Genomic DNA, 13,730 nt, shown 5'->3' with positions numbered 1-13,730 from the left:
CGTCAATCGAGTGTCGGGCACAGGGGACAAGCGGCTTGGGAGCAGCAAGCGAATTGGTACCAGCGAGCCACCAACAGTCACCCAGCAGTGCACCTCATTGGGTAACACAGGACAGTGTGAACAGATCCGTTGGCAAATGGGTTTGTACAGGACTCGCTACCACAGCCGGCACCAACCGACCCTCCCTGAGAAAGGCAAGCTGCTTATCAACTACTCATGTCCAACATTACCTAAATATCTAGCGAGAGATGATGAGCAAGGCCTTTGATTTCAGTCCCACAAGAGGGTCAACATAGTCATGCACAGAAACGATGTCCGTCTACTCCCGAAAACGAATTGTATTAAAAGCTCACCACTCTTCCCAATCCCATGATATGCAGACCCCAGTAACGCCATTGTATCTGATGCGACATATCTTACAATATCATACAAATCAAACGGGAAAGCACTGAATGCTCTATCCTAGATCTCAACTCTCAGGCCTTCCCTTCTGCGACAATCTCAATGTCGTCGTCTATCGCAGTCTTCGATAGCTCCTTGGCCGCCCATGTTGACACACTGGAGACGGCCTCAATCGCGTTATCCAGGTGGATCTGGAAGAATCCTTGGAGCTGAGACGGCGTGAAGGCGCCTTCGGGGATATGCTTCGAGAACTCGGCCGCCAACTGCCGGAGGGCTTCCACATCCACATCGGAGGATGAAGCATTTGCGTCAGAAGCAAACATCCGCATGAACATCTCCCCGGCCGACTTGCGACTGATGTTCCCCAAATGAACCTTCAGGTCGACCCTCCCCGGCCGCACCAAAGCCGGGTCAAGAAGCTCCGGCTTGTTGGTGGTCATGATGACGATCCGCCCCTCCTGCGACCCGACCCCGTCCAGGACATTCAGCAGCCCGGAGAGCGTGCAGTTCGACCTGGGGCTGTGGCTGCCGCTCGACCCGATCGTGCGGTCTTCCCGATCAGGCAGGTCGCGGTCGCCGGCCCACACCGCGTCGATGTCCTCGAGCAGCACGATGCACTGCGGCGGGATCTCCTGGAACATCTGCTCCAGGTCCGCGTCCGAGCCGACGCTGGGGATCTTGACCTCGTAGAGGTCGAGGCCGAACTCGCCCGCCAGCGCGGTGGACAGCGACGACTTGCCCGTCCCTGGAGGGCCGTAGAATAGGTAGCCTCTCCGGTAGGGCATGCTCCTGCTCTGGTAGCGCCTCTGTGTCTCCGGGTTGAGGTACTTCCGAATGTCGGAGAGCAGGCTCTTCTTGGCGTCCTCGTCGAAGTGGACCGTCTCTAGCAGTCGGATGGGCTTTCTTGACATGGGCTGCCACGAGATGCCGTAGCGGTCCCGTGAGTAGATCATCACATAGTACTGCGTCTGTTGGTCGGCGAAGTCGCGGCACGTCTGGACCAGAGAGCGGATGGGTTCAGCCGAGCGGCCGAGGCAGCTGATGGTGAGGTCCTCACCCCCGATCCCGTCGTACCCCGGGTCGCACATGGAGGCGTTGAAACTCTCGAGGGAGCGGTGGATGATGAATACCCGCTTATCGTGGCAGAACCATAGTGTCTCGAAGTGCGGCAGGTACTGGACCTGTCTCTGTGTTTTCTTGAGCGACGCGGAGTCCGGCGTATCTCCGCGGCCCAGCCGGTCCCTGACTTCGGTCCGGGCGGTGAAGAAGCGCGTATTATTCCGGGGCTGAATGACATGAGCCAACACCCAACTGACAACATTCTTGTTCAACGGGTCTCGGCCAGGAATATTAACAGTGGCAACAAAGAATTGTTTGATCCAGCTGTATGTCTCGCGCCAGGCGCCGTGAAGCAGCCGCCATGCTGCAGGGATGACGCCGGCGATGGCAATGAGTGATCCAAGGCGAGTGATATCCAGGTGAGAGAGCGACGGCCAGTACGCAGTGACGGCGCTCAGCAGGCCCTGCATGGACGGCTCAGCAAGTCTGAAAGCCGGGACGGCCCCTCCGGCGTGGAACGGCTGGGCCATGGGCTCGGCTTTCGGGGCTCAATCGGCCCAAAGAAAAAAGGCGGAACCGAGAAAAGGGGTCGCATGAACGACAAGCGCCGCGCGCGAGGGCGTCCGCTGCAAAGTACCTATACTCGGCAAAAGGGGATTAATTGGGCAAGACAAAACACATTAAAGCTACATCTCGAAGTAGAATGAGTGACGCGAAGAGGAAAGCCAAACGAACGGGAGGTCGAAATGTCGTTGACGACGAGGGTGAGATTGAGGAATCCGATTGAAGAGGTCACGTAGCCGAAAAGGCCCGTCAGAAACTTTAATGACAGCCGCCAGCTGCGCGCCAGCTGTGACCGTCGGCTTTTACCAGCTGGCGCAAACATCACGCCTTCAGTCATCCGAACTCCCGCCCGTGACAATCCACCATTCATCTACAATTTTCAATCTTCTCAAGTCTCTCAAATAAGTCATACAGCAGGCCCAGTCACTTTCTTATTAACGTGAGTAATTGGTGGATTTTCTGCCGACGGACAGCGCACTTGTCAGGAGTGCATCAGCACGTCGAGAACCAGGACTATGGACATTTCCCAAGATTGTGCAGTACGGAAATGGCAGAACGCATTCTGTATCTAGATGACTACCTCAATACTGTGCCTCGGTATACTGAAACCCTAAATATGCTCGTGTGAGGCCCAGACATGAAATTTCAACCTCTCATAACCGATACGCTCACAGGTTGAGCAAGATAAATCCAAACATCCCTCTTTGCATTCCCTTGGCAAATGATTGACGAAACGAACCAGTTCCATGAATGAAAATTCTACGTTTTGCTTCACTTGACTCTAATTTACATGCCATGGCCACTGCCTGGACAGGTCTGGACCTGACAGTTGTCACGGTACCCACTACAGTGGCCCCGCCTTATAAACACCGCAGCTTCGCCTGCGGCTTGTAGACTTCTAGTTTTCCTTTCTTCGCGTAACAACAAGTTATTACCACGGCTTCAATGCTGCACCGCAACAACAGTGTCAGGTTAGACTAGTTACACAGCAGACCAGTGCATGGTTGCAGGAAACGGCTCAAAACTAATCAGACCCCAGTACTTGTGAGAAAACGTGCATATTTCGAGTTGATCATTAAAGGAGCCTTTTTCCCCCTTGTGTGTACGCGTTGTAGGCAATTCGAATCGCATTCCTGTCCCTCGGCAGCAGCTTGCACGGAGGAGCAATGCCTGAATCGCGAGCTTGTTCTAAAATCTCATAACGAATAATGGCCGAGACTGGAGTCACCAAACTCAGGCATGAACATAATCCCGCATCGGAAAGACAAATGGGAAATGCAGCACCAGTGGGGCGCCTACATATCTCTTTCAGGTTCGCGGTAATGGTTTTTAATCTGAATAGACCTCAAGGCTGCTCCTTTCGCCCTCACAATGTCTAATAAGCTGTTAGATCGAGGATATTCTATATGCTAGATTGCTAATATGACAGTATAGGCAGGCCAACAGAAATCCAGGCCCATGAGTGCCCGTCCGGGTCCGCTCCCATGCTTAGGACTTGTGAGTCAGACGGTTGGCAAGGCTATCTTCAGACCACGTCGATCACCGTGATTGTCTTGCTGATTCATGAGGCTAAGTTTCATTACTTTTCTGTATTTGCTTCTCCCTCAACGGTGGCCTTTATGGGGGCTGGGTATCTCATGAGCTGGAAATGATCAACCTTAAAGGATCTGTCCATTGGTACCGTCATGACTGGCTTGGAGTATCAATGCCCGCTTTCATTGACAGTCACGACCCTTTCTTCAGCTCGTCTAAGTATGCCGTCTTGACAGCCCGTTCGGCCAAGCTTTGGCAAATTGAACTTGAGACAAAACTGTCATGCATCACACCATAGCTACCAGCGTTCCGGCTTTACATCAACGGGAAGCTTCGAAACTCCAATCACAATGTATGACCCGATCTGATGACGATATTAGCTCAGGAAAGAGTACTGCGCTTGAAATGAACAGATATGTCATGTGGATTCAGAAATTACAAAGCCACTTCATTAAATTGCTGGCACCCTGACCAAATGATCCACTCCCAGCCGCAATACACCAAGCCTGCCGTCATATTCTCCGACTCCAGAATCCAAGCCAGTCACAATCCTACTCATGTCGACTTTTTACCCTCGTTGAGCAGGCTATATTCGGGGTAACTCGCCTGGTATCTGCAGATCACAATAAATCAGCCCACACACTCTCACAAAGACCTAATAAAGCCAAGGTCAGAGCTCAGCAGCAAGACCATACTAACCCAAGAAGTCCCGCCCCCACCCAACAAGCGAAGAAGTGATGCAGCAGAACCAAAAACCAGACCGGCAACCAGAATGGGGGCGTCAGCACGATGTCGCTGTGGTACAGGAACAGCAGGATCTGGAAGATCGACGGCGCGACTTTCTGCCTCTCGCAGTCCCTCAGGTATCCCGTGAAGTTGCGCATGAACGACTCGTCGAAGCCGTGGTCGAGCCCCTGCGGCTCCACCCAGACGGTGAAGACGAGGTCCTCGGTTGAGGATGCGTGTGCCCAGAACGTGTGTCTGCAGATCAGTGAAGGAAGGGGGACTGTGTCAGCTTATGTGGCTCGGATTTTTGCATGTGTTTCAATTAGGTACAGAGGAACAAACGCCCCGTCGGTTAAGACCCACAAAACGTTGATGATCGGACATGACCCACTTACCTCGCTCCAGAGGGTACAGAGATGCGCCCGTCGTCCTTTGAAACAACGTGTTTCTTCCCATCCACCACAACTCCTAGGACACCCTGCCGCACCTCAAAGTGCTCGTCCTGCCGCAAATGAATGTGCAGCGGCGGGCCGGACTTGCCCTCGCGGACGCCCTTGTTGCTCAGATAATGCGTCTCGCGCACGGCACTGAGGCCGGCGCGGTTCTTGACGAAGTCATACAGGATCGCGTCCTCGGGCGCGGCGACGGAGGCGTCGTGGGCCGTGGTCGTGCGCTGCGCCGGGCGGGGCGACAGCCACTGCTGCAGCCGGCCCGGTGGCATCTCTGCCTGCTTGCTGATCTCTGCCGAGTCTGGCTGGTGCGGACAAAAGGGTGTATGGTGGCAGGGCGTTGTTCGTGTGGGACGTCGGGAGTGTCGGTGGTTGATGGGAGCTGAGACAGTGGGCTTTTGAGGGCGCACCGGCTGGTGGGTGCCCAGCATCTCGTGCCCGGTCAGCGCTAGGACCTTCCCACTGGTTCATTGAAGCTGTTGGAGTTGCTGACATGTGGCTTGGTGGATTCTCCAATCAGACTTTCCGTAGTTGCCTTTCCGGCTGTGACCATTGCCTTTTGAGTGTTCCTTTCGCCTCAAATTGGGAGTGCGAAGAATCCTAATCAAATCGTGGGCGAATCACGTATTGGCACATGGCACCCTGTGTAAGCACTTGGTGCAAAGACGGGTTGTAGGCAAATGAGCATGAGATAGTCAGGTTTATTTGCTTGACTTTTATTATAACCCCGTGTGTTGGTGTATCAAGTGATTAAATACAATAAAGTGCTCTCCGTTTCTCCATTAGACTAAAGTAAACTCCCGACCCAGCAATTCGAAGTGAGCGTGCCCCTTCTAGAGGTTGGCAAGGACAGCAGCACCACCGAACAGGGCACCCATGCCAATGGCAGCGGTCTGCACGGGGCCGTAGTTGCCAGAGGCAGAAGCGCTGGCGCTCGAGGCGGCACTGCTGGCGGACTCGGAGGCGGTGGAGGCCGCGGACTTGGCGGAGCTGCTCAGGCTGGCGAGCTCCGAGGAAAGGGAGCTGGCGGCGGAGCCGGTGGCGGTGGACAGCTCGGACTGGATGGACGAGGCGCGGCTGTTGCCCTCGGAGGTGATGGACGACAGGGCGGACGAGACGCGGCCCGAGGCGGAGGACAGGGCGGACGAGATCTCGGAGCCGATGGAGGAGGTGACGCTGGCGGCTGAGCTCATGTCAGAAGACATGGAAGACATGGCAGAGCCCGTGGGCATGCTCATGCTGGGCTCGGTGGTGGTGGTCTCTTGGGCCTAATGGTAAATAGGTTAGCCCTAGCCTGTAGGAGTGGTGTGTGAGACGGGAGGACGACGTACCAGCACCATGGGGACGACAGCGACGATGAGAGTTGAGAAACGCATATTGGCGGTTGGGTTGGGTTTGTTTGGTGTGGATGAAACGGATTTGCTTTGGTGGGTTTGGCAGTGGAGCTTGGAAACGGGATAGACAGTTAAGCGTTCTCGGGTGTGAAATAAACTCTAAATCTAATCGCCTCCAGGACTGAAAGGACGAGGGAGATGCCGTCCTTTTATGCCCATCACCGTGGGCTGGCCATGCCCAGGTGGGCGAGCTCGCTCGGGGTGGGAGGGAGCTTGGACACTGCCGCACATGGGCTGCGGGACCAAGCCGGGGAGCGGTCTCACCATGGTCGACCAAATCCGCCTAATGGAGATGAAGCTCCAATGGCGAGAGAGCTGGGTGGCACTGGGATATCGGATGAGCGGCTCCCACCAAACAACACCATGGACCACGGGCCGCGGTGACGAAGCTCGCCCAGCTGTGCAAGCATGGGCTGCTGGGGCATCAGGCGAGCCTACTGCCAAGTGCCGTGCGGGACAAGGATGCAAGAGGCGCAACGCAGGATTCCTGGTTTCCACAAGCTGAGCCGGGACAAGAAGAGACGAGCTCGCCTGGGTCATCCACTCCAGCAAGTCCGGGGCAAGGGGCACTGCCCATGTCGATCCGGCCCAGCACACGACGCTCACTGGCTGGCCTTGGGCTGGCCCGACCAGCCGGCAGCTCCTTTTTAGTCATCGTCAGCCGTGGGAATCCCTGACATTGGCTCTACTGTACTGCAGTACTGTATGTATTCTTCCGAGCCGTCCGTGGTTCAGGATCAGACCCAGGTGCCAGGCAACCTGGCAACCAGCCTGCAACCCACAGGCTGCAGCTGCCCTCAGCTCCAAGCTGCGGAGGTGCCAAGACAAGCCTCGGTTTGAGCTGTCAAATATGGGGCTGCCGAGCACGTCCGCCATTGCCCGAGCTGGGGTGCTATGCGGGTTACCGCGTTCCCAGACAGGGCATAGGTCACATGGAGAATCCGACCGGTCGTGCGACGGATGCCGTCATGTTGTTGGTTGAGTGGTGCTATGCTCATGTTCTCGCCCTCTCGTCCCCCCCCCCCCCGAATTCAGTCTCTTCCGGTGCTCTCCAGCAGCAACGAACATGCTGGTGGGTTGCGGGTTACCTCAAGTGCAGTGGCGGTTTACCTGAATTGTTGGTGGCGGTGCCTTAGGTCCAGGCTCTAGTTCTAAACTTGGAGTACTGGAGTTGGCTGTATAGCCGCATTATGTGGATCTCGGGGATGGTGGATGCACAGGCACCGACACGATGAGAAGCCCGGCTCCCTGATCAAGGCGCCGCCACCGAATCCGGAAGCAAAGCATTGAAACCTCGTTTCCGCACTGCACTGCTTCTTTCATGACTGTCATATTTCCAGATGCTGCTGACTGCACGAGCCCCCGTGCTAGCGCTGATATTGCCACTTTGCGACGCCTGGGCGCGCCAACACTTCGTCCCGGGCCCCAATTACGTCGGACGACGTCATTCGTCGATCCTCTGCTATTCCTTTGTCGACAAATCGAGATGTCATGCATGGATTTCCCCTTTGACTTCGTGTGACAGCTTGGGAGTTCCCCTTTGCCGTCGGGGAAAAATTCAGGCAATAACCCCAGGGCCGAAATTGCACTCGTCCGCGCCGCTGCTCTGCTGCTGCGTGTGCCGTGCTCACAACCGTAACATAGTGTGTGATGTCGACCGGGGCCCACCATCACATCCGGAGGTCCCGCCCAAACGCCCCCCTGACGAAGGCTCGGCACGTTCTGCATCGATCGCTGCAGGGATCTTAGGGAAGACGTTGGCTGCAACCCTCTCTCTACACTTATTACCCGAATACGTATGGCGAGACCTGTGGGTGGGCGTCAACCCGCCGTCTAGAGTGTCTGCCGGCATCACAGCCTGGCCACTCACAGCGCACGACGCCAACGCCTAATGCAGTGCAGACGAATACGGCTTTAGGCGTTTTCAAAGAGGTCGTGGAACAGACCTAAAAATCACAAGTCCGGTTGGCCCTTGGTTTCATTACGCCTTGATTTGAATTTCTAGCTTAGCTGCAGCATCCTAGGTGTGCCTAGTTATTGTCACACACCCGACAACGCTAGGGTGCGAGTTGAAGAATTAGTATCGTCGCACACGACATCGGATTACAAGAATCAAAAGAGTTCCAGACCTACTGTCGAAGCAGATCAGAAAATCATTCATGCAAACCCACAGCAATCTTTCTGATATCTGCCAGGGCTTGAATATCGAGCACTAAGGAGTAAGCAAATCGACGCCTTAGACTGCAAGAGCTCTACCGAAAAAGGATCTTTCAATAGCCTAGTTCTATTGGTACATCCAGTGCAGGAAGAGAGTTGGTTATTCGCAAACGCTGGCATCAAAAAAGGAATTGATCAATTGTCACATGTCGTTTGATGACTTAGGTTACAACTGTGACTCCGCGCAAATTGAGCACTGAAACTCTCAATCCAGTGCATGCACCGAACAATTCTACTTGATTTGTCAGTTCAATTTGGGCATGCTCAGGTGGATATTACTTCAACGCTCCTTTTCAACCTGAAGAAACTATGTGAAAAAAAGTTGCATTGGCTCGGCCACAGGTGGTGCCTGTATAAACAGCTAATTCCGTGCTCAATAGATAGGTAAGTGAACTTGTAGTACCGGACTTCCAGGACTGTTTGTTTGCGGCAATTAATCACATCCTCTCGCTAATCATGTATTTATATCAGACACTCCAGGGCGAATCTATACGCCCCGAATTTCAGCGTCGGGGCAAACGAGCGCAAGATGAAACGGACTTGAAAGTCGAACCAAGTGATTTCGACCAAGCTAAATTGTCTTCTCAAAAAGACCCAAGCTTTGTTTCCTGGAACTCCATCACAATCATACCACTGACTCTACTACTCTCAACCAGGGTTGTAAATTAGTTTCTTAGTTTTAGTTAATTTAGTTAGTTTTCTTAGTTAGTTAATTTAGTCTTAGTTAATAAGATTAACTAAAAACTAAAATTAGTTTTAGTTTTTAAAATTAACTAAAACTAAAAAACTAAAACTAATTTTAATTTAATTAAATTAACTAAAAAAATAATTTAAAAAATAAAAAATAGAAACTTAATTTTAATTAAATTAAATTAATTAAAGAATAGCTTAAAAACAGATATTTAGTTAATTTAAATAATAAGTTTTAAATATATATATTTTATTTAAAAAAAGAAAACTAATAACCTAAATCCTTATTATAGCTTAATGATATATAGCATTAATTTATTTCTAAAAAATAAAATGTAATATATTTAAAATAAATTATTATTAAAGGGTATAATATTTATTACTAGCTTATTATGTTTTATATAATAATGAAATAAACTTCTTTTTTTAAAGTTTTTAAATTATTTTTTATATATTCTTTTACTTTTAAAGTATATAATATTTATTTTAAATTATATTAAATTTTACTTTTCTTATAATATAATTTTTATTTATATAATTAATTCTTTAAAATACTTATAGCATTTTAAAAAGAAAGATTTTAATTTATTTATATTAAATCTGTTAAATGGTAATTACTTATTTAAAACATAACTACCCCCCCCCCCATGCCCCCCTACCCTTAGCATTACCACCTATATATAACCTTTAATATTTTTTCATATAATAAGGTTAAAATTATAATAAAAATACTTTTAAATAGCCTTTATTTCTAAGTTAAAGAATATAATATTATTAAAAATTATTTACTTTTTAAAAAAATAAATATAAAAAGATATCTTAGTTTTACATTATATATAAAAATTAAATAATGCTTTATATATTTATATAATAATAATAGATTTTTTCTTAATATAATAATATTACTTTTATATATTATAAAAAATCTTTAAAATTATTATATATAATTTTATTATTTTTATTTATTAAAATATATTTACCCTTATAAATACTTTAATTTAAAAGCAGTTATAGGGCTTATTTAGGCCTATTTATCCTTATAAATACTCTAATTTAAAAACTAGTTATAAGGCTTAATTAGGCCTATTTACCCTTATAAATACTTTAATTTAAAAGCAATTATAGGGTTTATTTAGGCCTATTTGCCCTTATAAATACTTTAATTTAAAAATTAGCTATAGGGCTTAATTAAGCCTATTTACCCTTATAAATACTCTAATTTAAAAGCAGCTATAGGGCTTAATTAAGCCTATTTGCTCTTATAAATACTTTAATTTAAAAACTAGCTATAAGGCTTAATTAAGCTTATTTACCCTTATAAATACTCTAATTTAAAAACTAATTATAAAGCTGTTTTAAACTTATTTACCCTTATATATACTTTATTTTAAAATTCTTTTTAAAGCTTAAATATAATAAATATCCCTGAAATTAAACTTATAAGGTTTAAAATAAGTAAATTTAATTAATAAGCTTATATAACTCGTATATTACTAATAATAATAAAACTTTATAACCTTGCATTCTTATATATAATAATATATAATAATTATTTAAAGTTTCATTAAATTTAATAAAATTTAAAGATTATTAAGATATAAAATACTTTTAATAAATAAAATTATCTTTAATAATATTTAATATATTTTATATTTTTTAAAATATTAAATATAATTTATAATCTTTTTTTTTTAAGTAGGTAGTTACTATAGTTTAGCGGTAAAGCATGTAATTATAATAATTACCTAGGTTATTATTGGAAAAAGATTAGTTTGTTTTCTTTTAAAAGCTATAGCTAATACTATAGAATTTTTATAGTTATTAAGGGCCTTAGGAGATATTTTAAGACTTAATAATCTGGGTTTTATTATATTATTAAACTTTAAGGAGCAGGGTTATCTATTAGTTTACTAGTATAATGCTTTAATTATATATTATTTTTAAAATAAATAATTTATTTCCTTATAAATTAATTATTTATTCTTTAAATAATGATATAGTTTTAAAGCAATTATTAATACTTTATTATATTTTTATTTTATTATTTTATATTTTTTATTTTTTATTATTTAATATTTAAAAATATATTATATATATTTAAAAGTTAAATAATATTAAATTATATTATAAAAAATATTATAAGTAAAGAATAAATTAAATTATAATTTAAAATTATAAAATAAATTATACTTTACTTATAAAATAAATTATAAATATTATTTTTTTATTACCTTTTTTAAATTTAGTAACTTATTCTTTAACTTTTAAATATTATTAAATCTTTAATTTTTTAATAATATTATTTTCCTTACTATATTTAAATTAAGATTAACCCTTAATTTAATAATAATATTATTAATAATAAAAAGTATTCTTTTTATTATAGCAAAAGTAGTTAAAATAGCAAGATATCTTTAAGTTAATAAACTTATTATTAAATATTAAAGTTTATTATTTTTTTAATAATTTAGTGGTTTAAGCTAAAGATTATTAATTAGTAAATTTAATTAATATTATATATATAAAGAAGAATTACCTTGGAATTAAAGAAAGGTTTTTAAAGATAAAGTATATATTCTTCTTCTTTTTTTAATAAATTAATAAATAATTTATCTTTAAAATTAAAGATATTCTTAAAGGGATTTTTAAAAGAAGAATTATATATATTATCTTTTAATAAACTAAAAAGCTTTTATTTAAGCCTATTATTTATTAATATAATTATATATATATAAAAACTTTTTAAAAAAAAACTTACTTAAAATATTTAGCTTTTAAAAAAGCTTTTGCATTTACTTTTATATTAAAATAAAAGCATAATAAACCATTAAGTTAAAAATGGCTTATTTTAATCCTAAAGTTAAGAATTAAAGAAAGAATAAAAGGTTTATAATTTTTTATTCTTTCTTTAATTATTTTTTAAAAAAAGTATTTCTTTAATTTTTTAATATTAATATAAATAGCATTAATAAAATCAAATAAATATTTCTTTTATATACATAATTAATTATAAAATTAATAAATAAATAAAAAAATTAAAAACTTATAAACTTAAGGTTTTTTACCCTTTTTTCTTTTATACTTCTTTATTAAGTTATTAAGGTTTTTATATATAATATATATATATAATAAACTCTTAATAATAATTATATATAACTATCCTTATAACTTAATAAAAGGCTTAGAAAAGACTTTAAAAGTCTTTGTAATTTATGTTAAAATAAATAATTTTAATACATTAAAGAATATTTCTTTATATTTATTATTAAAAGTATTTTTATTAATATAATTTAAAAGTTTTTTTAATATTAAAAAAACCTTTAATATATTATATATAGAATTTCAGCGTATAAAAGTATTTAAAGAAATATTAATAAATATTTATTAAATAGTTTTAAAAAAAAGGAATAAATATTAAGTGGAATATAAGTAATTTTATAGCTTTTTGGCAAGGCTTATGCTTGTATAGCTTTTTTAATACCCTTAGATAATAAACTATTAATCTTAATATTATATTAAGTTAATATTATTACTTATCTTATATAAATAATAAGATTTAATAAAAGTTAATATATATAAATATATTATAATATTTAATATATAAAATTACTTATTATTTTTAATAGTATTATTTATAGAAAGAGCTATATTTAAATCCCTTAAATATTCTTTTAGAAATTTTTTAGTTTGGGAATTTAAAGTAAATTCTTTTAAAATATTTTGCGCTATTAAATTAATAATATGCGTTATATAATAAATATTATTTTTAAACTGCTTATTTAATTTAGAATTAAATTCTTTTTTAAAAGCCGTTATAAATGTATTATTATTTAATGCATTATCTTTTATAAAGCTATAATAAAAAGTTAATTATTTATATTTAAAATATAAAAAGAATTAAATATTTAAAAATGCTATTAAATGTTATATTTAAATAATATTTAATAATCTTTTAAAACTTTTTAAAGAGAATTAAGCCAGTATGTTTCTTTTTTAATTCTTGAAATCCAATTAATTTATAAATTAATTGAAATTTAGAATTAATATAAGAAACTATTACACCCATATAAGCCGTATTAAATTTAGAAATTTAAATATTAAAATTAAAAGAAAATTTACCATTACTAATAATGTTAGACCCACTTGAAGCCATAGGGACTAAATTGCTTAATAGTTTAGTTTGGATAGGCTGGCGTAATTATTTTGCAGCGGCATTCTTAATAAATGGTAGCTATAATGATTGTTTTAGCTAATAGCTTGGCTTATTGCTATTTATGTTAAGATCGCAAGTTTAATTCTCGCTATGCATGGGTTTTAAGCGCTGCTAAGATAGTGTAATGGGAAGCATGTTATGTTTATAGCGTGAAGATTAGGGTTTAATTTCTGCTTAGTAGTTATTTAGCATTGCTAGTGGGAAAATATAGATAATAGGCTGTATTTAAGGCGCGGCGGCGCTAAATTAGCGGTACTTGGGACGCCTTATTATAGCTTATGTGGATGTAAATTACTTTATCTATTGGTGGCATTTATTAAACCTATTTGAAGCCATGGGGATTAAATTGCTTAATAGTTTAGTTTGGATAGGCTGGCGCAATCGTTTTGCTGCGGCATTCCTAATAAATAATATTTTCTTCTAAATTTAAATTTAAACAAATTAAATTAAAATTAAAAGTATTATTTAAAATACTTTTAATTT

General features: G+C 41.3%; 4 protein-coding genes across 4 annotated transcripts; 1 reads left to right on the top strand and 3 right to left on the bottom strand.

Moving 5' to 3' along the window:
• Positions 1 to 476: 476 nt before the first annotated feature.
• Positions 477 to 1,991, bottom strand: INS49_014313 (uncharacterized protein; the record flags this gene model as incomplete). Its single annotated transcript, XM_043175004.1, has 1 exon — positions 477 to 1,991. One exon carries the CDS (start codon positions 1,989 to 1,991, stop codon positions 477 to 479), a length of 1,515 nt encoding a protein of 504 aa, XP_043021949.1.
• Positions 1,992 to 4,113: 2,122 nt separating this feature from the next.
• INS49_014312 (uncharacterized protein) lies at positions 4,114 to 5,005 on the bottom strand (the record flags this gene model as incomplete). The annotated part of the gene is made up of 3 exons (XM_043175003.1): positions 4,114 to 4,171; positions 4,258 to 4,539; positions 4,680 to 5,005. The coding sequence occupies 3 exons, from the start codon at positions 5,003 to 5,005 to the stop codon at positions 4,114 to 4,116; spliced, it is 666 nt and encodes a 221-aa protein (XP_043021948.1).
• A 561-nt stretch (positions 5,006 to 5,566) lies between these two features.
• Positions 5,567 to 6,109, bottom strand: INS49_014311 (uncharacterized protein; the record flags this gene model as incomplete). Its single annotated transcript, XM_043175002.1, has 2 exons — positions 5,567 to 6,001; positions 6,065 to 6,109. 2 exons carry the CDS (start codon positions 6,107 to 6,109, stop codon positions 5,567 to 5,569), a joined length of 480 nt encoding a protein of 159 aa, XP_043021947.1.
• Positions 6,110 to 6,392: 283 nt separating this feature from the next.
• INS49_014310 (uncharacterized protein) lies at positions 6,393 to 8,732 on the top strand (the record flags this gene model as incomplete). The annotated part of the gene is made up of 2 exons (XM_043175001.1): positions 6,393 to 6,571; positions 8,729 to 8,732. The coding sequence occupies 2 exons, from the start codon at positions 6,393 to 6,395 to the stop codon at positions 8,730 to 8,732; spliced, it is 183 nt and encodes a 60-aa protein (XP_043021946.1).
• Between the last annotated feature and the right edge of the window lie 4,998 nt (positions 8,733 to 13,730).

This window comes from Diaporthe citri, assembly GCF_014595645.1.
Source record: "Diaporthe citri strain NFHF-8-4 chromosome Unknown scaffold_7, whole genome shotgun sequence".
In the NCBI taxonomy this organism is placed as follows: Eukaryota; Fungi; Ascomycota; class Sordariomycetes; order Diaporthales; family Diaporthaceae; genus Diaporthe; species Diaporthe citri.
The sequence above is the reverse complement of the archived record's forward strand: the minus strand, read 5'-3'. Positions and strand labels throughout refer to the sequence as shown.